The sequence below is a fragment of the Microcaecilia unicolor genome, chromosome 6 (assembly GCF_901765095.1).
Source record: "Microcaecilia unicolor chromosome 6, aMicUni1.1, whole genome shotgun sequence".
Classification (NCBI taxonomy): Eukaryota; Metazoa; Chordata; class Amphibia; order Gymnophiona; family Siphonopidae; genus Microcaecilia; species Microcaecilia unicolor.
Genome location: NC_044036.1, coordinates 240985291 through 241007672, shown reverse-complemented (window position 1 = coordinate 241007672; position 22382 = coordinate 240985291). Strand labels below are relative to the sequence as shown.

Below are 22382 nucleotides of genomic sequence, written 5' to 3'. Positions count from 1 at the left end.
CCTCCATAATCATGCTCTTCTCCTCTCTACTAAGTCTGGTTTCTTCACCTGATCAAGCAGTATAGTTTCTACTTGAGTAAAGCTGACATTACTCATTGTGTTTTTGCAGTGCCATTAAATGTTGATCACCATCTCAAACAGCATGAGTGCTGCGACAGATGTGTGAGCAAGATGGTATACATCTCTAACCCTGTTTCCATATATTTTTAAAGTGCCATTAAACATACTTTTCCTACAGACCATGTAAACTGGTACCTCCAGTACATGAACTTTAATTATACAAGATGTTTTAGACTGATCTGTCACATCCGATAGATCTCACTTTCTACGCACTGTATTAAAAATACACACAGAAGACTCCACTATACCAGTATACTTCTTGAACCCAAAACCTCAAAATCAATATTGATCAAAGACAAATTGCTTAGTAAGAGCAAACACACAGAACATCTTCGCAGTGGTGTAGGTGTCCTTATACTGGACTTTCTATCTATACAGCTATGCATAAATCATCTGTGGCACAGACACCTCAACATGAAGCAAAGCAAATTCCTAGGGGCATTTCTTTGTACCACATCCTATGGGTTCAAACTGTTAATCAGTCTCCACTGATGCGTTTCCCCAGTATGTTAAAAAGGGAACTTGTAACAGGTAACAAAATGCTTCTTCTTTAATCTCCTGAAAAGTTGCAAGGTGGTGATTTATTACCCTGCAGAAAGAGGGAAAACTGTGTAAAAGGAGAATAAATCCTAATAACTAAGTACATTCCATAGTAAATAATGAGACCACGTATGATGTACTTGCTGAAAACAAAATCTCTATAAAAATAAAGCTACACAAAAAATACTGCCAGTATAGCAATTTTTCATTTTTAAGGGCTGTCTTTAATATGACAGTTACCAGAAAAGTCCCCCTAAATATTAACCTCTCTGGGAAAAGGTGACTAAAGTAGCGGATCCAAAATGGGAAAATTAGGTTCTTACCTTGGTAATTTTCTTTCCTTTAGTCACAGCAGATGAAGCCATTACGTATGGGTTGTGTCCATCAACCAGCAGGGGGAGATAGAGAGCACTCAAATTTTCACAGTGCCTCATGGCCAGCTAGCTCCACTGCCTCTTCAGTATTTGAAGCTTCCAAAGCAGTATGGCAAACCGCAATGGGAATAACATGAACTTTCCTCACAGCGAACGAAGGCCCCTTAACAAGGGCATAAACTCAAAAAAGGAGGGAATGAACTCATCCTCCTGGAGGGAATAAACTCGTCCTCCACTTTGTATAAACGGAGGGAATACTTGCATCCTCCTGGAGTGAATAAACTCATCCTCCCAAAACATGAACTGGAGGGAATGAATTCATCCTCCTATAACTGTAACAAGAATCCTGAAGACTGTTTTCCGACTCCCCAAGGAAGGAATATAACTTCAGGAAACAAGAACAGCACCTAAAATCAGAATCACTGCAATACAGGCAATCATACAGGGAGGGCTCATGGCTTCATCTGCTATGACTAAAGGAAAGAAAATTACCAAGGTAAGAACCTAATTTTCCCTTCCTTGTCATCAAGCAGATGAAGCCATTATGTATGGGATGTAACAAAGCAATCCCTAAACAGGGTGGAAACAAGCCACACCACGCGCTAGAACCTGTGCTCCAAAACGCGCGCATCCCTCCTGGCAGCCACATCCATAATGTCGGGCGAAAGAGAGCTTAGAAGCCCATGTTGCAGCACTGCAAATTTCATGAAGAGACAGTGCTCCAGTTTCCGCCCAGGAAGAGGAAATCGCTCTTGTGGAATGTGCCTTAAAGGCTTTAGGCAGAGTCCGGCCAGACAGCAGATATGCTGAAAAGATAGCTTCTTTGAGCCAACGGGCAATAGTGGCTTGAGACGCCGAAGACCCTCTGCGAGGACCTGCAAACAGCACAAAAAGATGATCAGAGGTCCTGAAAGAATTTGTAATTCGCAGATACTGCAACAGAGTCCTGCGCACATCCAAAAGGTGCAACTGCCCAAATGAATCTGGAAACTCCTCCTCAACAAAGGAGGGAAGAAAAACAGGCTGGTTTAGGTGAAACGCTGAAACCACCTTAGGCATAAAAGAAGGCACGGTCCGAACCGTGACCCCTGACTCTGAGAATTGCAGAAAAGGGTCTCTACAGGACAGCGCCTGGAGCTCTGACACCCGTCTCGCCGAGGTAATGGCCACTAAAAAGACGGCCTTCAGTGTCAAATCTTTCTCTGAAGCACGCCAAAGCGGTTCAAAGGGAGCACCCTGAAGGGCCTTCAATACTAACTCCAGGTTCCAAGCTGGACAAGGTGCCCACACGGGAGGACGGAGCCGAAGCACCCCTCTAAGAAACCGTGCCACATCTGGATGAGCAGCTAAGGACACGCCTGCAACCTTGCCACGCAGGGAGGCCAATGCTGCCACTTGCACCCTTTGTGTACACCATCCTGCAAAAAGACAGGAGCCCGCAATGGAGAAAGCGCTCTTGAAACACACCAGACTTCAAACTGGAGCCAAATCCTGGCATAAGCCACGGAAGTGGAGCGCTTACGGGCCTGCAGGAGAGTGGAAATTACCTTATTTGAGTAGCCTTTATCTCTCAATTGCGCCCTCTCAATCGCCATGCCATAAGACCAAAGCGGCAGGCGTCCTCCATGGCCACCGGACCCTGTGACAACAGGTGCGGAACCAGAGGTAATGGAAAGGAAGCCTCCAACAGCATCTGTCGGAGGTCCGCATACCAAGGCCTCCTGGGCCAATCCAGGGCGATGAGCACCACTTCTCCTGGATGCAGCCGAATCCGCAGGAGCACTCGCCCTATCAAGGGCCACGGAGGGAAGACATACAGCAAGCCCCAGGGCCAGGATTGAGCCAAGGCATCCAACCCGGCAGAGCGAGGATCCCTCCGCCTGCTGAAGAAGCATGGGACTTTGGCATTGGAACTGGTCGCCATAAGATCCATCACTGGCTTGCCCCATTTGGCACATATCTGCAGGAATACATCGTCTGCTAGTTCCCACTCCACTGGATCGATCTGATGCCTGTTTAGATAGTCGGCTTGCACGTTGCTCTGACCTGCAATGTGAGCTGCTGACAGGGACTGTAGATGCAGCTCGGCCCAGTGGCTAGTACCAGAAAGCCTGCTCGAGCCTTTCCTTTGCATGACTCCATCCAAGAGCTTATTTCGGCTCAATGGGCTGACCCCGACGGACCTTTGAAGGTTGCCAGGGCTATGGGGCAATTATACCCTCTGAGTGAGGAACATTTGGCTCGCTTTGCAATGCCTAAAGTGGATGCCCTGGTCACAGCTGTGACAAAGAGAACTACCCTCCCTGTTGAAGGAGGTGTTGCCCTGAAGGATATTCAAGACCGCAGGCTTGATTCAGCTCTGAAGCGGTCCTTTGATTTGGCAGGTCTCACTGTTCGGGCGTCTGCATGCAGTTGTTATGCTGCTAGAGCCTGCCTGGCTTGGTTACAGCGGGCAGTGGAACAGCCCGGTGATGGAGCGGAGACCTTATCTGAAGTGGCTTAGCGGATGGAGTCGGCCTTGTCCTTTTTGGCTGACGCCCTTTATGATATGGTCAGAGCTTCAGCTAAACAAATGGCTGTAGCAGTGGTGGCTCACCGCACTTTTTGGCTACGACATTGGGCGGCGGACATGGCCTCTAAGCAAAGGTTGGTGAAGTTGCCCCTTCAAGGCCTTCTCCTGTTTGGTGAGGAGCTGGAAAACATTGTTAAAGGCCTGGGGGATTCCAAACCTCAGCGCTTGCCCGAAGATAGGCCGAAGCCTTCCTCTAAGGGTCAGCCCATTGAGCCGAAATAAGCTCTTGGATGGAGTCATGCAAAGGAAAGGCTCGAGCAGGCTTTCTGGTACTAGCCATCCTTGGATTAACAGAGGAGGCTGTGCCACTCCCAGGATCTTCAATCAAGAGGGCTTGTAAGGCATCTGAAATAAGAGCTGGCAGCTCCTCGCGGTGGAAAATCCTCACTGCAGACAAATCATCAAGCTCCTGTGGCAATTCTGCACCCGACTCTGGCTCCTCAGCCCAAGAAGTTCTGCCAGACCCCTCAGAATCCTCATAGCCCGACCACGGGGGTGCGCCACACTCAGAAGGGGAATTAGCCCTTCTGCATTTATCAGGAGGATAAGAAACAGGCAAAGCCAACTCCAAAGGCCAGGATCCACCGGGGTGGCAGGCAGAGGGTCAGAAGATCCCTGTGGAAGAGCTCTTTTAAGCATGTACGCCCTATGCAGCATTAAAACAAAATCAGGGGAGAAAACCGCTCCCTGACCGCCCAGATCCTGCCCAGGGCTATCAGCTCTATTATTAGCCTCACTCAGAGGGCCCCCCCCCCCCCCCCCCCCCCCCGGATTCAGGGCTCTCCGTCGCAACAGAGGCCTCGCCATGTGGAAAATCCAAAATGGCGTCCCCTGCCAACTCAGAGTGCAAAAGATCGCCGCTCGCCATGCTCGGGCCGGCTCTACCGTCTGTACAGCACGAATTACAGAGCCCCGCTGCTGATTTGCTCTTGCCACATTTAGAACAGCGCTTTACAGTCTCCGCAGCCATCGCCGAAAACAGTGGTAAAATTCAAAAATGGCGGTTCATGCCAAAAAACGTTCCGATCGCGGGCCCACCCCGGAGGAGTCAGAAAACACTCTTATCTCACTAGACCGAGTATCACAGCTCCGGTCCTGCAGAAGAATCTCAAGGAAAAAAAAACCTCTTTTCCAAGATCGCTGCACTAAAGCGCAATGCGACTTTAATTACTTATTTATTTTTAACGCTGTGAGGAAAGCAGAGGCAAAAGAGGTAAATAAAAACACTCCGGAGGCTCAGATAAGTGGGAAAGGCAGGGAAAGGCGAACCAATGTGCCTGCATCCACTGAGTGGGAAAGGACAGGGCAAAGCAAGCTAATATGTCCACATCCACGGGGGCATGGGTAAGGCAGGGAAAGGGCTGACCTATGTGCCTTCAAAGTGAAGCTGCTATAGCCTCTAACACCCCGGCTAACAACTGGCAAGCCAGGAGCCACCCCCAGGCAGATTTCTGATGGAGCTCGAAGAAGCTGCAGCCACCCTGCTTGGGGAGATAGAGAATACTGAAGAGGCAGTGGAGCTAGCTGGCCATGAGGCACTGTGGAAAGTTGAGTGCTCTCTATCTCCCCCTGCTGGTTGATGGACACAACCCATACGTAATGGCTTCATCTGCTTGATGACAAGGAAGTTGAGAATTTATTATTTTTTTAGATTTTGCTCACACCTTTTTCAGTAGTAGCTCAAGGTGAGTTACATTCAGGTACACTGGATATTTCTCTGTCCCAGGAGGGCTCACAATCTAAGTTTGTACCTGAGGCAATGGAGGGTTGAGTGCCTTGCCCAAGATCACAAGGAGCAGTAGCGGGATTTCAACCGGCCACCTCTGGATTGCAAGACCGGTGCTATAACCACTAGGCCACTCCTCCGATTTTTCATGTCATGGGTCCATAACAATCTACAGAAATTACATGCTTGAACTTCTGTTAGCTTTTTATTTTTTCACATAAAAGGATGGGGTTTGGAGTGTTATATTACAAACTGTCTGCATTAACAGAAATCACTAAAACCTTTTTTTTTTTTTTCTTTCTGGTAACCTTTTCCCCAGAGATGGTCACATATGCTACAGAACAGAAACCTAACCTGAAATTCTCCTGGACCAGCTTTAATAATAATGCAGCAGTTAATTCACTTTCACACTTGGTTCCATCTCTGCTTTAATTCAAACCTTTATTAGCTGTCCGTAAAGAAACTTCCATGGGGAAAGGGATGAGTGGTGAAAACAAAGGACGTTCTTTGGATAGCCTAAATAAGGTTATTCTCATCCTCAAAGGGCCAAATGTGCTAAGATTTTCCCAATTTGTGCCTAAGTGAAAGTATCTTAGTATATCAGGCACCAAGAAATGAAACCCATGCACTGGTTCAGCGGGCCAGCACTAACAGAATAAGACTGAAATTAATGACGTACAGTTCGTAGTTTTGGTCCTCAGTCTCCTGCTGCACAGAGAGCTCCTCCAGTGTTGCGTCAATATCCAACTGATTTGTCTCCAGCTGCCGTAGCAACGTCTCCCGCTGCAGGAAGGAGAAATGCACAGGGGCGTCTGAGTGGGAAGAATCAATGTAACAGATCTCAGCACTGCACAATTCTATAACAGGGAAAGTGACACCTCTTTTTCCTTCTCTAAAGCCTAATGAATTATACAGCTGCAAGGTCCTGATCTCTCCAAGGTTACATATTTCAAGCAAAAAGCCCAGATATAACCACCAAGCATTAAATTCATTGACAGAGCCTCTTGGAAGTCTAATTCTAAAGTCACAAGCTCGTGCTCTGCATTATCTTCTCCTCAATTGTCTTTACAACAAACTCTAATGTACTTGTCAAGATTAAATATATTATCCCTTCAAAACATACCTTTAACTCTATCTTATTCATGTTCACAGGGAATTGTACAACTGTTTTCTCCTACTGGGATCTTGCTGCCTGTTCACTACAATTTTTTTTTTTTAACAAACAGATATAAACATGACACAAAATTGTGGAAAATGACAAAGGCCCCTTCCCTGAGAATATAAGAACTTGCATAGTGCTGTGTACACCAATAGCACTATACAAACGTATTGCTCATCTACCAAGAACGGCAGAGAATCTAAGAGAAAGGCAACAAGAACAGTCTTGGATAAGGAAAGAGATCCTATAAGCAGCCTTGCACTGGCTAGCAATTGGAATACATTCTTAACAGTGTAAGAGCACATAGCTAGACAGACTATATGGGTCAACTGGTCTTTATTGCTGTCAACTACTAAGTTGCTACCTGTGGAGGCACATTTTAAATATAATGTCCAAATTGGAATTGAGCTGTTCAATAAGGCATGTCAAGTGCTGCTAATACTTTAGAATAGGATCTGCCAATGCACAGCCTGTTCTAGAATATATCCAAGAAGGAGAAATTAGGTCTTACCTGCTAATTTTCTTTCCTTGAGTCCCTCCAGACGCTTGAGTTATGCTCCTCTGCCAGCAGGTGGAGACTGAAGTCATGAGCTATGTCGTCATCAATTTAGAACCCTGTGCAGCCCCCCTGATTAACCAGTATTTTTTATAACAAAGCAGAAAGAACTTATCACAAAATCACTCTCAAGGAACTAAGAGAACTCTTCAACAGATAAGGAACAAATCTTAGAATTAATGAATGATTGCATTTATCCATAACTTATTAAAACGATTATTTCAACATGCTAAACAGCTGGAACAGAACCTAAGCAAGAGTCTACTGGACTTTTGTGATACAAAGGGAAGATCAGAGTACAGTACAGTCTTGATTATCCGACCTCCGCTAATCTAACCATCCAGCATGTCCTGTCACCCACCCCGTGACATTATTGTGTTGCCATTAAGAAGTTCATGGCTTCTCTTCCTGTTTTCTGACCTCACACGTTACAAAGAAGCCATGTTTTTTTATCCAAGATCATGCTTCTCTGCAAGGGAACCTGGCAGTGCAGCTGATATTCCTTCATGCACCCCTCATGCGAATTAAGAAGCGTGTGGGTTCTCTTCATATTTGTGATTTGAGCCCATTATTCTACACATGAATTTCTGGATCTAGGACCCCACTTCTGCAGTGAGTGAATTGTTTTTTTTTTATTTCAGACCATGCTTTCATGCATTTTTTTTTTTTAAACCATGGTTCTACACAAGGAACCCCAATTGTGCAGCGAGGGAACCGCTGAAAAACTTTTAAGCTGAGACCAAGTTTCTAGTCATGGTAAGGGGAGTTTCATTTTCCAATTCTTTGTTGTAGTTTCTGTGTTTTCTGTTATGCTTTTTGTGTCTTTTATTGTGTATGATCCTGATGTACACCACCTAGGACTAATGGACAGTGTAGTTTAGATATGTTTCAAATAAATAAATAGAACAGTACAGCATGGCGGCAATTTTTGGACCTGGGATCCTGCTTGTGCAGCAAGGGAGCCATTGAAAAACCTTTAAGATGAGACCTTACTTTTACAGGTTAACAGCAATTTTTGGACCTTGCTTTTAGAGCATGGTAGCAATCTTTGGACCTGGGACCCTGCTTTTGCAGAAAGGGAATGGTTGAAGTTTCTAGCTGAGACCTTGCTCTTACAACATGGTATCAATGTTTGGTCAGTGGAAAGAGGAAAAAAGTTGTTTTGTCTACCAAGTAGAAACTTTTGCAGAAAGTGAACATTAAAGATGCTTTAAGCTGTTTTCCAGCCAGGCAACCATTTTGATCCAAGACAGTGCTTTTGCAGAAATTTTTGGAGCTGGCACACTGCACTATGTGACCCAGAGAGCCTGTTTTTCCTGCCACGGATCCATTTTTAATTTGAGGCCGTGCTTTTGAAGAAATGGGGTCATGGTAAGATTCTTGTGCACAATGAGTTTTATGCAGTACCGTATGCACACCTACTGTATTCCTGTTTGTTCATTTACATTTACAGCACTTTCTTTATTCTTACTCTCAGATCTGAAGGCTTTCCAGTTTTAGTTCTGCTGCCTTGATTTCTGCTTCACACTGGTTTTGAGTGGAGAAGACAACACAGTGATCTTGAGAAAAGGGGTTCTGCTTGGTTCTGTATTTCTGTACTGTATATGCAGTTGATAAATATGGATTCCCTTGCACGGTCCTGTACCTGTACATTATTTCTGTTCACATTGCCTGTTATACAATTGCAGTGCTGTGTATACTGCTCTGTATTTGTAATCAAACTGCCTACTGTACAAATTTTTTGTCATTTTTTCATTGCTGATTAGTGTTAATAAAACAATATTTTTAAATTAAAGATACTCTATGCCTGTTCTTGATGCATAAAGTATGCTTTCCGTGCATTGTGTTAGGGGTTACCATTGTTTACCATATTATCTGACTTTCCACTTATCCAACAATGGGCTGGTCCCAGTTACGTCAGATAATCGAGACTCTGTATATATATACAAGTATATATACATAACCAGGAAGGGTTCTGGACTGATCTGGAGGGCTCAAGAAAAGAAACCTAGCAGGTAAATTATTTATCCTTCCTTATTTATTTATTTATTTATTTAGGCATTTATATCCCACACTTTCCCGCCCATGGGCAGGCTCAATGTGGCTTACATTAGTTCAAAAAGGCTAACAGCAGTATAAAAGGACACATCAATCTAGTAATAAACAGACACAGTAAGGGCGAGGTAGTTGGTGGGGAGAGACAGAGGGAGAGAAGTGAGAGAGGAGGTAAGGAATGCAGTATTGTCCCATCAGACCACTCCAGATGTTTGGGACGTACAAAAGCAGTAACTAAGTAGGGTGGGAAGACAACAGCCCAGTTGCTAAAACTCTGGCTCCCAAGGCTGCATCCTTCATAGCTTGAATATCAAAAGACAGTAATGCTTTCTGAAAGAATGAAAGGATGCTCGAGTCACCACTTTACAAATCTCAATAGGTGGAATCAGAGAATATTCTGCCCAAGAAAAAGACTGACTTCTAGTAGAGAACCTTCAAAACACCTGAACTGGACAGCCTTTCAAAATGTATGTAGACGCAAATCACCTCTTTAATCCAATGAGCTATAGTTGCGTTGGTGGCAACTTCAACTTTACAAGGTCCCCAAAAGAGAACAAATAAACAGTCAGACTTTATGATCTCTTGCGTGCGACAGGGGTATATTCACAGCACATGATCTAGATCTAAACAATGAAGACATCTTGAGTCCTTGTCATGTTTAGTGACCTCAAAACCAGGTAACGGGATAGGAGCTCCAAAATCCTGTGCGATGAATGGATACAACAGAAATACCATCTTGATAGAAACAACCTTGAACACAGCAGAGCCTAGAGGTTCAAAGGGAGCCTGAACTAAGACAGAAAGCACCAAAATTAACCCCAAGGAGGGACAATAACCCAATGAGGAGTATTAATAAGCTTAACTGCTCTAAGGAAACATGCGCAGATTAAAACACAAGGGTCTTCCTTTCACCAGACCTATGAAGCAGCACAGGGTGACCAACTGCACCTTCAAGAATGGGAAAATTAGGTTCTTACCTTGGTAATTTTCTTTCCTTTAGTCACAGCAGATGAATCCATTACGAATGGGTTGTGTCCACCTACCAGCAGGGGGAGATAGAGAACACTGAAAACCATAGTGCCTCTAGGACGGCTTGCTCCATCTGCCTCTCAGTATTTTGAAGCTTCCAAAGCAGTGTTAAACCGCAAAGTAGCATAACATGAACTTTCCTCACAGCGAACGAACGCCCCAGAACAGGAGCAATTACACAAAGGACGGACGAACTCAACATCCTGTAGAAGAACAGAATCCTGAAGACTGTTTTCCAACTTCTCCCAATGAGGGAACATGTCTGCAGGAAAAATTGAACACAAAACAGAGTCAATCAGGGAAGGGTCATGGATTCATCTGCTGTAACTAAAGAAAAGAAAATTACCAAGGTAAGAACCTAATTTTCCCTTCCTTGTCATCAGCAGCAGATGAATCCATTACGAATGGGGTGTATCAAAGAAATCCCTAGATAGGGCGGGAACAAGCCACACCACGCACCAGCACTTGTGCTCCAAAAAGCGCTTCCCTCCTGGCAGCCACATCCAGCCTGTAATGTCGAGCAAAAGAAAGCTTAGAAGCCCAAGTTGCTGTACTACATATCTCTTGAAGAGAGAGTGCTCCAGTTTCAGCCCAAGAGGAGGAAATCGCTCTTGTGGAATGAGCCTTAAAGGTGTCAGGCTGAGGCTGGCCAGAGAGCAGATATGCAGAAAAAATGGCTTCCTTAAGCCAACGGGCTATAGTGGCTTTATACACTGGAGACCCTCTGCGAGGACCTGACAACAATACAAAAAGGTGATCAGAGGTCCTGAAAGCATTTGACATCTGCAGATACTGCAACAGAGCCCGGTGCACATTCAGGAGGTGCAACTGCCCAAAGGATTCTAGAAACTCCTCCCTAGTAAAGGAGGGCAAATAGATAGGCTGGTTTAGGTGAAACGCTGAAACCACCTTAGGCATGAAGGAAGGCACAGTACGTACCGTTACTCCGGACTCTGAGAATTGCAGAAAAGGGTCTCGACAGGACAGCGCCTGGAGCTCAGATACCCATCTCGCCGATGCAATGGCCACCAAAAAGACCGTCTCTACAGTCACATCCTTCTCCGAAGCTTGCTTCAGCGGCTCGAAGGGCGAACACTGAAGAGCCTTTAATACTAGCCCCAGGTTCCAGGCCAGGCAAGGCAAGGGGCCCGCACAGGAGGACGGAGACCAAGCACCCCTCTCAGAAACCGTGCAATGTCCGGATGTGAAGCCAGGGAGAGGCCAGCGACCTTCCCCCGAAAGCATGACAATGCTGCCACTTGAACACGCAGGGAATTAAAGGCAAAGCCTTTTTGTAAACCATCCTGCAGAAAGTCAAGTATCGGCGAGACAGAAGCCCGCATGGGTGTGATCGCTTTAGAAGCACACCAAGCCTCAAACTGGCGCCAGATCCGAGCACAGGCAACGGAAGTGGAACGCTTGCGGGCCTGCAAGAGAGTGGAGATGACCTTGTTAGAATAGCCCTTGTCTCTCAATTGCGCCCTCTCAATAGCCATGCCGTAAGACCAAAACGGCATGGATCCTCCATGGTCACCGGGCCCTGCGTCAACAGGTTCGGAACCAGAGGCAAAGGAAGGGGAGCCTCCACCAGCATCCGTTGGAGGTCCGCATACCACGGCCACCTAGGCCAATCCGGGGCGATGAGAATCACCACTCCTTGATGTAGCCGAATTCACGGGAGGAGCCGCCCTATTAAGGGCCAAGGAGGGAACACATACAGGAGGCCCCGAGGCCAGGGTTGAGCCAAGGCATCCAACCCCACCGAGCGAGGATCTCTCCATCTGCTGAAAAAGGACGGGACTTTAGCATTTGTGCTTGACGCCATAAGATCCATTACGGGCTTTCCCCATTTGGCACAGATCTGAAGGAACACTTCGTCTGCCAGTTCCCACTCCGCTGGGTCGATTTTGATGCCTGCTTAGAAAATCGGCTTGCACGTTGCTCTGACCTGCTATGTGAGCTGCTGACAGAAGCTGCAGATGTAGCTCAGCCCAGTGGCAAATTAGAGCGGCCTCCACGGCCAGTGCTCTGCACTGAGTGCCACTTGTCAATTTATGTAGGCCACTGCTGTCGTGTTGTCCGACAGAACAGCCAGTCCCTCCAGGGTTTTGTGAAAGGCCAGAAGCGTCTGAAATATCGCTCTCAGTTCTAAGCGATTGATGGACCACCCTGTTTCCTCGGGTGTCCATAGACCCTGGGCATAGCTTCCCTGGCAATGTGCTCCCCAGCCCTTCAGGCTGGCATCCGTTACTGCCAGGCACCAATTGGGAAGCGCTAGCAGCATTCCTCGCCGCAGCATGCTGTCTGAGAGCCACCACTCCATACTGAGTCGGGCCGCAGGGAGCCATGTGAGTCTGCGTTGATAATCTTGGGACATTGGAGGCCATCGCTGAAGCAGGGCAATCTGCAGAGGTCTCATATGCGCGCTCTCGCCCATGGCACCACTTCTAAGGTGGCCGTCATCGACCCCAACAGCTGGACATTGTCCCAAGCTCGCGGGCAAGGCATCCTCAGGAGCAGACGGACCTGATTCTGAAGCTTGCACCACTTTTGGTCGGGTAGATAAACAAACCTCGAGGCCGTGTCGAACCGGACCCCCAAATATTCTAGAGATTGAGAGGGGGTCAGGTGACTTTTGGGTATATTGACGACCCAGCCCAGAGATTGCAGTACTAAGACCACTCTGGCTGTGACATGATGACTCTCTTTTGTCGAGTCCGCTCTGATGAGCCAGTCGTCTAGGTACGGGTGAACCCGGATACCCTCTTGCCTGAGAAAAGCAGCTACTGCCACCATTACCTTTGAAAAAGTTTGGAGAGCTGTGGCGAGGCCAAAAGGCAAGGCCCGAAACTGGAAATGTCTTCCCAACACCGCAAATCGGAGGAACCGTTGGTGCGGGGGCCAAATAGGTATGTGCAAGTAAGCTTCTTTTAGGTCCAGAGACGTGAGGAACTCTCCTGGCTGTACCACCGCAATGACGGAGCGCAGGGTTTCCATGTGAAAATGCCGCACTCTCAGAGACTTGTTGACTTCCTTCGAGAATGGGCCGAAAAGACCCGCCTTTTCGCGGCACCACAAAGTAAATGGAGTAACGACCGCAGTCGTGTTCAGCGGGAGGCATAGAGATCACCGCCCCAAGGTGCAACAAGGCTTGTAGGGTCTCCTCTACCGCCGCCCGTTTGATGGCAGTACCGCATCGGGACTCCAAAAACACGTCTCTCACCGGGGTATTGAATTCCAGTCGGTAACCTTCTCTGATCAGGTCCAGGACCCACTGATCCGAGGTAATCTTGGTCCACTCCTGTAGAAAGAGGGAAAGGCGTCCTCCTACAGCTGTAAAGGAGGAGTGGACCAGCGCACCATCATTGAGAGGGTCGCCCATGAACTCCAGGCCTAGCACCGGCCGCTGCGGATCGCTTGTCCGAGCGAAAGGAGTTCCTCTGCTGAAAACGGGCACGTTGAGTAAACCCAGCAGAGCACCCCGTGTGATACCTTCTAACTTCATGGAAGCGAGGTCTAAAGGAGGAGGGAACCACCTGATCCTTGGAAGAAGGCCGCGGCCTATCCTCAGGTAACCGCTGGGGTTTAGCATTCCCCACGTCTTTAACAATCCTCTCCAACTTTTCTCCAAATAACAGAAGTCCCCGAAAGGCAACTTCACCAGCCGTTGCTTAGAGGCCATGTCAGCTTCCCAATGCTGTACCCATAGAAGGCGGCGGGCGGACACCGCCACAGACATCTGTTTGGCCGAAGCTCTGACCAGATCATAGAGGGCGTCAGCTAAAAATGACAAGGCCGACTCCATGCGCAGTGCAACCTCAACGAGGGACTCCGCACCATCCACAGACTCCTCCGCAATCGCGGGGGTCGAGCCATGCGGCCAAGATGGCGCCCGCTGCCAGCTCCATTGAGCGGGAAGACTCATCGCTTGTCATGCTCGTACTGGCTCCACCATCTATACAGCACGTTTTACAGAGCCCCGCTGCTGATCTGCGCTTGCCACAACCGGAACAGCGCTTAACTCCCTCAGCGGCCATCGCCGAAAAACATCGGAATAAAATACAAAATGGCGGCTTCGCACCAAAATCACCCCGATCAGAACGCCATCCACGGACCCTCCCCGGAGGAGCTGAGTACCGCTCTTACCTCAAAGGACCACCGAGCTACGTTCACGCTGCATGTCAATAAAAGCCTCAGAATAGCAGTGCATAAAAAGCGTGTTTTTTTTTACGCTGTGAGGAAAGTTGGAGGCAAACAGCTACAGAGGTACTCCGGAGGCAGTAGAGGGTGGGAAAGGCAGGGACAGGGCGAACCTATATGCCTATATCCACAAGGGGGAAGTGGGAAAGGCAGGGAAAGGGCAAACCTATGTGCCTGCATCCACAATGGGTAAGGCAGGAAAGGGCGAACCTATGTGCCTTTAAAGTGGGCACCACCAGCCACAAAACCCCAGCTCAACTGGCCAAGCACAGGAGCCTCCCCAGACATAAATTTTCAAGGAGCTGAACACGCTGTGTCCTACCCTGCTGGGAGATAGAGAAATACTGAGAGGCAGATGGAGCTAGCCGTCCTAGAGGCACTATGGTTTTCAGTGTTCTCTATCTCTCCCTGCTGGTAGGTGGACACAACCCATTCATAATGGATTCATCTGCTGCTGATGACAAGGAAACAAGGGCTAAACTCTTTTCTAAAATGTCCTGCAAAAAGTCCCAAATCCCCAGACCTGAGAATCGAAGGGGAAGAATCTTCCTACGGTGACACTAATCCTCAAAGACCCAACAAACTCTGGCATACTCCAAAGGAGGAGACGGACATCCTAGAGTGCAACAACGTATCACAACTCCGAGAATGCTCTCTTCTCATTAAGCATGATCTTTCAAGAGCCAAACCATTAGACAGGTGTGATCACCATCCTGCATGACAATCAGAGCATGCAAAAACAGCTGCTTCCTGAAACCTCAGGGTCAAGGGAGGACCCATCTTGAGTCTGATCAAATCTACATACCATGGTCGTCTTGACCAGTCTGGAACTATTAATGCTACCAGGCCGAACTGTCTCTCTACTCTTCGCACAACCAAGGAGGGAAAACATACAGCAGACCTGACTGAGGCTAGGACTGAACTAAGGCATCCACTCCTACCGATTTGTTCTGCTTTTGCCAGCTGAAGAAAAGAGGAACTTTCCCTTTCTGGGCTGTTGTCATCAGATTCATGATCTGGGATCCTCAAGACTGAACAACCACTGCAAAGGCCTCTTCTGAGAGACTCCACTCTCCAGGATTCAATAAATTCCTGCTGAGATATTCAGGATCCCAGCCACATGACTTGCTGTGATGTCTAGAGATGTGTTTCCACCCAGACCATTAAAAGGGAAACAACTTCTGCTACCTTGAATGTTTTTTGTTCCTCCCTGTCTGCTGTAGTATTGTGTGAGAAGATGCGTACTGCCTTGTGCTTATGCAAGGGAAGAAAATCCAGTAATATTAAAAAAAAAAAAAAAAAATTTAAAGGATTGCATATGTGTTTGCATATCAAGTGGTGCAACTCTGGCTGCATCAACTAAGCCGGTGCTGGGCTAGATTGAAGCCTGGATTGGACGCTGTCGAGACAGGATGCTGGGCTTGATGGACCCTTGGTCTTTCCCAGTATGGCGGTGCTTATGTACTTATGCTTATGTACTTATGACATCCATCTTTCGATATAAATCGGAAGATGGATGCCCTTCTCCCAGGAACCCAATTTAGGATGTCTCCAACTGCACTCCGTCGCAAGGACGGCCAAAGTTCAAGGGGGCATGTCAGAGGTGTAGCGAAGGCGGGACTTCGGTGTGCCTAACACTTGGATGTCCTTGACCCATAATCGAAAAAAACAAGGACGTCCCTGACAAACACTTGGATGTTTTCACCCGGACCTGTTTTGCCTGAAATGACCAGATGACCACCGGAGAGAATCGGAGATGACCTCCCGTTACTCCCCCAGTGGTCACTAACCCCCTCCCACCCTCAAAAATATCTTTCAAAATACGTCGAGCCAGCCTCTATGCCAGCCTCAGAAGTCATACTCAGGTCCATGACAGCGCATACAGGTCCCAGGAGAAGTTTCAGTGGGTACTGCAGAGCACTTCAGACAGGCAGACCTAGACCCATACCCCCCTAACCTGTTACATTTGTGGAGGAAACAGCGAGCTCTCCAAAACCCACCACAAAACCACTGTACCCATATATAGGTGCCCCCCTTCACCCGTAAGGGCTATGGTAGTGGTATACAGTTGTGGGTAGTGGGTTTGGGGGGGCTCAGCACACAAAGTAAGGGAGATGTACACTTCAGTGCCCCCTAGGGTGCCCGGTTGGTGTCCTGGCATGTCAGGGGACCAGTGCACTACAAATCTGGATCCTCCCGCGCCCAAATGACTTGCATTTGGCCGTTTTTGACATGGACGTCTTTGGTTTCGAAAATCGCCGAAAGTCAGAAATGTCCATGTCTAGGGACGATCAAATCTAGGGACATCCAAATTTAAGGATTTGGATGTCTCTGACGGTATTTTTGAAACGAAAGATGGATGTTCATCTTGTTGTTTCCCCGCCCCTGGATTTTGCCGTTTTGCAAGGACGTCCAAATCGCAACTTGGACGTCTCTTTCGAAAATGCCCCTCCACGTTACCAGATGAATTGCCCATGCCTTCGTATATCTGATTGATCATTGGGCTTCCGCCAGTCAGGTTTTTAGAATATGCACAATGAATATTCAGGACAGATATTTCCATGCAGTGCAACCACTATTATAACCTTGGTGAAAATCCTGGGAGCTGTAGCCAGACCGAAAGAGTGTGCACAAAATCACAAATGCTACCCAAGACTGCAAAGTGCAGAAAGTGCTGATGAGCTTCTATAATAGGGATATGAAGATACGCTTCGGTGAGATCTAGAGACATAATAAACTCTCATGTCTAAACTGCTACAATAAATGATCTGCGCATCTGCATACAAAAGCTTGGAACTTTGATAAATTGATTCACTGTCTAGAGATCTAGAATAAGTCAAAAGGATTCTTGTTTTTTTTTTGTTTTTTTTTAAGGTCTACAAAATAAGTTGAATAGAGCTCAGTCCTGTCCTTCCTGAGATAGAACTGGCACTACCATTCCTAACTGAATTAATCAAATCCTACAGCGGCCACCTTGATTTGAAATGGCAAGAAGATACTAAAAAGGCATCGGGAAGAGGATGAGCGAATTCCAGGGCATGACCATAACCCGGGGGGGGGGGGGGGGGAGGTGCTAAAAGTAGGTACGGAAGGGGAGCTGTTCTGTGTGAAGGGGAAGGGGGATGAGAGGGAGGGCTAGGGGGATCCAGCATAAAGTTTTAGTACCAGCCAAAAATGCACTGGCAATTTTGGCCAAAACTGAAACAGGGCCAAACCCGAATTTCGGGCATGTTTCAGCACCGAAGCTGACAATGAAACCAAAATTCGGATGGCCTCTACCTTCCTTCACAGAAAACTTCAGAAGCTCTCTTTCTGAGCAAGCTCTCTCCCAGCTGCTACATAAGCTGTGCAGAACTGTTTCCTTGTTTGTTTTAAAAGATAACTTAGTTTTATTTATTTTATTTATTTTATTGCATTTGTATCCCACATTCCCCCACCTATTTGCAGGCTCAATGTGGCTTACGTAGCTTTGTAAACATTGTCATTACAGGATATCAGATACAATTAGTAATGTGTAGCGATTAGGAAGGGAAGGAAGAGAATGGTTAAGGTATTTATAGAAGGTAGGCGTACATAATTGAGTGGCTTGGCGAGGTGATTTAGTGAGGTTATAGGTTCTCATTGTAGGCCTTGTTGAAGAAGAATGTCTTCAGGGATTTTCGAAAGATATTTGTTTTGTTGATTGCTTTTCAGGTCAGTAGGTAATGCATTCCATAACTGCGTACTCATGTAAGAGAAGGTAGTGGCATGCATCTGCTTGTATTTAAGTCCTTTGCAGCTGGCGAAGTGTAGGTTGAGAAACTTGCGGGATGATCTTGTGGCGTTTCTGGGAGGTAGGTCTAAGAGGTTTAGCATGTAGGTTGGGGCATCTGCATGAATGATTTTGTGTACGATCGTGCAGATATTGAACTCAATGCGTTCCTTAAGTGGGAGCCAGTGAAGTTTCTCTCTTAAGGGTTTTGCACTTTCATATTTAGTTTTTCCGAATATGAGTCTGGCGGCCCTATTCTGGGCAGTTTGGAGTTTTTTGATCGTTCTTTACACCCGGCGTAGAGTGCATTGCAGTAGTCCAGATGACTAATTAAGGTACCGTAGGACAAAGGAAAGGTACCAAGGCATAACCACCACTCCCTTTCCTACAATCCCTGACTAGAGAGAAAGAAAAGACATATGCAGAGAGAAGGGGAAGAACCTGGGGCATGCAGGTGTTACACCCCTAGGATAGCCAAATAAAAATTCCAGATACACCAGCCAGCGCTCTAGGCCAATTTATGTGTTATCAAAACACAAATTTACAGACTAAAAAAAACTGCCCAAGAGGAGGCTAATCAAGAAGTTCTACCACCTGCTAGAAATACTGGCTAATCAGGGGGGCTGCACAGGGTTCTAAATTGATGACATTGTAGCTCATTACTTCTCAATCTCTATGCACTGGTTCCATGTGGCAGGAGCATCCATTTTAGAAGCATCAATGTCTAAACTATCAACAAGGTCAGCACAGCAAGATAAATGTGTTTGTGCTGGCACAGTCACGTGAATGTTGGTATTTCAGAACACAATCAACTTACTAGAGGAAGTAAAGTACAATCACCTAAAAAACATTTAGAAAAACTCTCCACTTAGAAAGTCTCCCGTGAGTTTAATACAGTGGTGGAAATAAGTATTTGATCCCTTGCTGATTTTGTAAGTTTGCCCACTGACAAAGACATGAGCAGCCCATAATTGAAGGGTAGGTTATTGGTAACAGTGAGAGATAGCACATCACAAATTAAATCCGGAAAACCACATTGTGGAAAGTATATGAATTTATTTGCATTCTGCAGAGGGAAATAAGTATTTGATCCCCCACCAAGCAGTAAGAGATCTGGCCCCTACAGACCAGGTAGATGCTCCAAATCAACTCGTTACCTGCATGACAGACAGCTGTCGGCAATGGTCACCTGTATGAAAGACACCTGTCCACAGACTCAGTGAATCAGTCAGACTCTAACCTCTACAAAATGGCCAAGAGCAAGGAGCTGTCTAAGGATGTCAGGGACAAGATCATACACCTGCACAAGGCTGGAATGGGCTACAAAACCATCAGTAAGACGCTGGGCGAGAAGGAGACAACTGTTGGTGCCATAGTAAGAAAATGGAACAAGTACAAAATGACTGTCAATCGACAAAGATCTGGGGCTCCACGCAAAATCTCACCTCGTGGGGTATCCTTGATCATGAGGAAGGTTAGAAATCAGCCTACAACTACAAGGGGGGAACTTGTCAATGATCTCAAGGCAGCTGGGACCACTGTCACCACGAAAACCATTGGTAACACATTACGACATAACGGATTGCAATCCTGCAGTGCCCGCAAGGTCCCCCTGCTCCGGAAGGCACATGTGACGGCCCGTCTGAAGTTTGCCAGTGAACACCTGGATGATGCCGAGAGTGATTGGGAGAAGGTGCTGTGGTCAGATGAGACAAAAATTGAGCTCTTTGGCATGAACTCAACTCGCCGTGTTTGGAGGAAGAGAAATGCTGCCTATGACCCAAAGAACACCGTCCCCACTGTCAAGCATGGAGGTGGAAATGTTATGTTTTGGGGGTGTTTCTCTGCTAAGGGCACAGGACTACTTCACCGCATCAATGGGAGAATGGATGGGGCCATGTACCGTACAATTCTGAGTGACAACCTCCTTCCCTCCGCCAGGGCCTTAAAAATGGGTCGTGGCTGGGTCTTCCAGCACGACAATGACCCAAAACATACAGCCAAGGCAACAAAGGAGTGGCTCAGGAAGAAGCACATTAGGGTCATGGAGTGGCCTAGCCAGTCACCAGACCTTAATCCCATTGAAAACTTATGGAGGGAGCTGAAGCTGCGAGTTGCCAAGCGACAGCCCAGAACTCTTAATGATTTAGAGATGATCTGCAAAGAGGAGTGGACCAAAATTTCTCCTGACATGTGTGCAAACCTCATCATCAACTACAGAAGACGTCTGACCGCTGTGCTTGCCAACAAGGGTTTTGCCACCAAGTATTAGGTCTTGTTTGCCAGAGGGATTAAATACTTATTTCCCTCTGCAGAATGCAAATAAATTCATATACTTTCCACAATGTGATTTTCCGGATTTAATTTGTGATGTGCTATCTCTCACTGTTACCAATAACCTACCCTTCAATTATGGGCTGCTCATGTCTTTGTCAGTGGGCAAACTTACAAAATCAGCAAGGGATCAAATACTTATTTCCACCACTGTAACTCTTCACTAAACATGTATTTAATGGAATGAAAAAGCCTTAGAACTTCATCTAGGCCCTTTTTAGTCTTAATGCTCAATAGCTCCAATTACTTCTATTTTATTTAACTGATGAAGGAATGTATTGATAAATAATGCAAGAAGGTTGTTTCATACAGTGTGTTAAGGTCCACAGCATTTCCCTGAAGCGGTAGCTGAAAGACTGTAAATGCTGGTCAACATCAGAGACAGACCTATTTATTTCAGATGTGGGACTAACGGTTTTAAAATAACAAAGCAACTTTCTATAACCTAGACACCCTGGAAGGTGTAAATCATGGTACTGATGTTGGTGGCCATAAACATGCTTATGCCTTCTGAAATAAGAAATGCACGTGCATCTTTTTGCCCCATCCTAGTCATGCCAGAATATCCTAGACCACACCCCATTGCCATATGCATGCATTCGCATTCTGGATGTGTATATCTTGACTTTCTAAAATTAGGTTTAGACATGTAAGCAATATACACGTCTAAATGCCGGTTTCTTCATGCCCAAAAAGTGAATATTACTTCTAAAATAACTGCTGTAATCACTTATCCCATGATAAAGAACAACTGGGCAGGCCCAGTAGCTTAATACAGAGCTGAATGCATGTACATATGAGTTCATTTCTTATGCCAGGCTTCTACTTCCCATGCTGGCCAGAGCTGGGGATACTGTAAAGGCACAGTCACTGCCACATCTAGAGGTCAGACTCAGGAACCATGACTTACTGCATAACCTCAGACAATGGCGAATCTAACCTGAGAGAAAATGGAAGGGGTAAAATACACAGGCAACTGTAAATGAATTAACCATGTAAAGCGAAGATACTTACCTGTATCAGGTATTCTCCGAGGACAGCAGGCTGATTGTTTTCACATGTGGGTCGACGTCCGCGGCGGCCCAGGAATCGGCAAAAAAGTTTGCAAGCAAAATCAAAACAAAGGCTTTCCAGAGAGTTCCGTCGCGCGGTCAGCGCGAACGGCTTCCCGCCCGCCGCGCAAGCATACCTCTTTAGTTTAATCAAAAAGCATAAAATCAAATAAACAACAACTCCAAAGGAGAGGAGGGCGGGTTTGTGAGAACAATCAGGTAAGTATCTTCGCTTTCTCCGAGGACAAGCAGGCTGCTTGTTCTCACATGTGGGGTATCCCTAGCAACCAGGCTCACTCAAAACAATGAACAGCGAGGACATAACAGAGATTGACCTGAAATCAAAATCAACTAACAGAGTGCAGCCTGGAACAGAATCAAAATGGGTCTAGGGGGGTGGAGTTGGATTCTAAACCCTGAACAGATTCTGCAGCACTGACTAACCAAACCGACTGTCACGTCGGGTATCCTGTTGAAGGCAGTAGTGAGATGTGAATGTGTGGACCGAAGACCATGTTGCAGCTTTCCAAATCTCTTCAATGGAGGCCGACTTTAAGTGGGCCACTGACTCAGCCATGGCTCTAACATTATTAGCCGTGACATGACCCTGTAGAGTCAGCCCAGCTTGGACATAAGTGAAAGAAATGCAATCTGCTAGCCAATTGGAGATTGTGCGTTTTCCAATGGCAACTCCCCTCCTGTTGGAATCGAAAGAAACAAACAACTAGGCGCCAACTGTCTGAAGGGCTGTGTCTGTTCCACGTAAAAGGCCAATGCTCTCTTGCAGTCCAAGGTATGCAAACTACTTTCGCCAAGGCGGGTATGAGGACGGGAAAAAAATATTGGCAAGATAATTGACTGGTTCAGATGGAACTCCAACACCACCTTAGGCAGGAACCTAGGGTGCGTATGGA

General features: G+C 46.6%; 1 protein-coding gene across 1 annotated transcript in view; it reads right to left on the bottom strand.

Annotated features, from left to right (window-relative positions):
- The window catches only part of RABL6 (RAB, member RAS oncogene family like 6), a 412427-nt gene that overhangs the window by 253654 nt on the left and 136391 nt on the right, over positions 1-22382 (bottom strand). The window contains exon 8 of the mRNA XM_030206942.1: positions 6012-6115. Within this exon, the coding sequence (XP_030062802.1) occupies positions 6012-6115 (104 nt within the window). The remainder of the gene's footprint in view (positions 1-6011; positions 6116-22382) is intronic.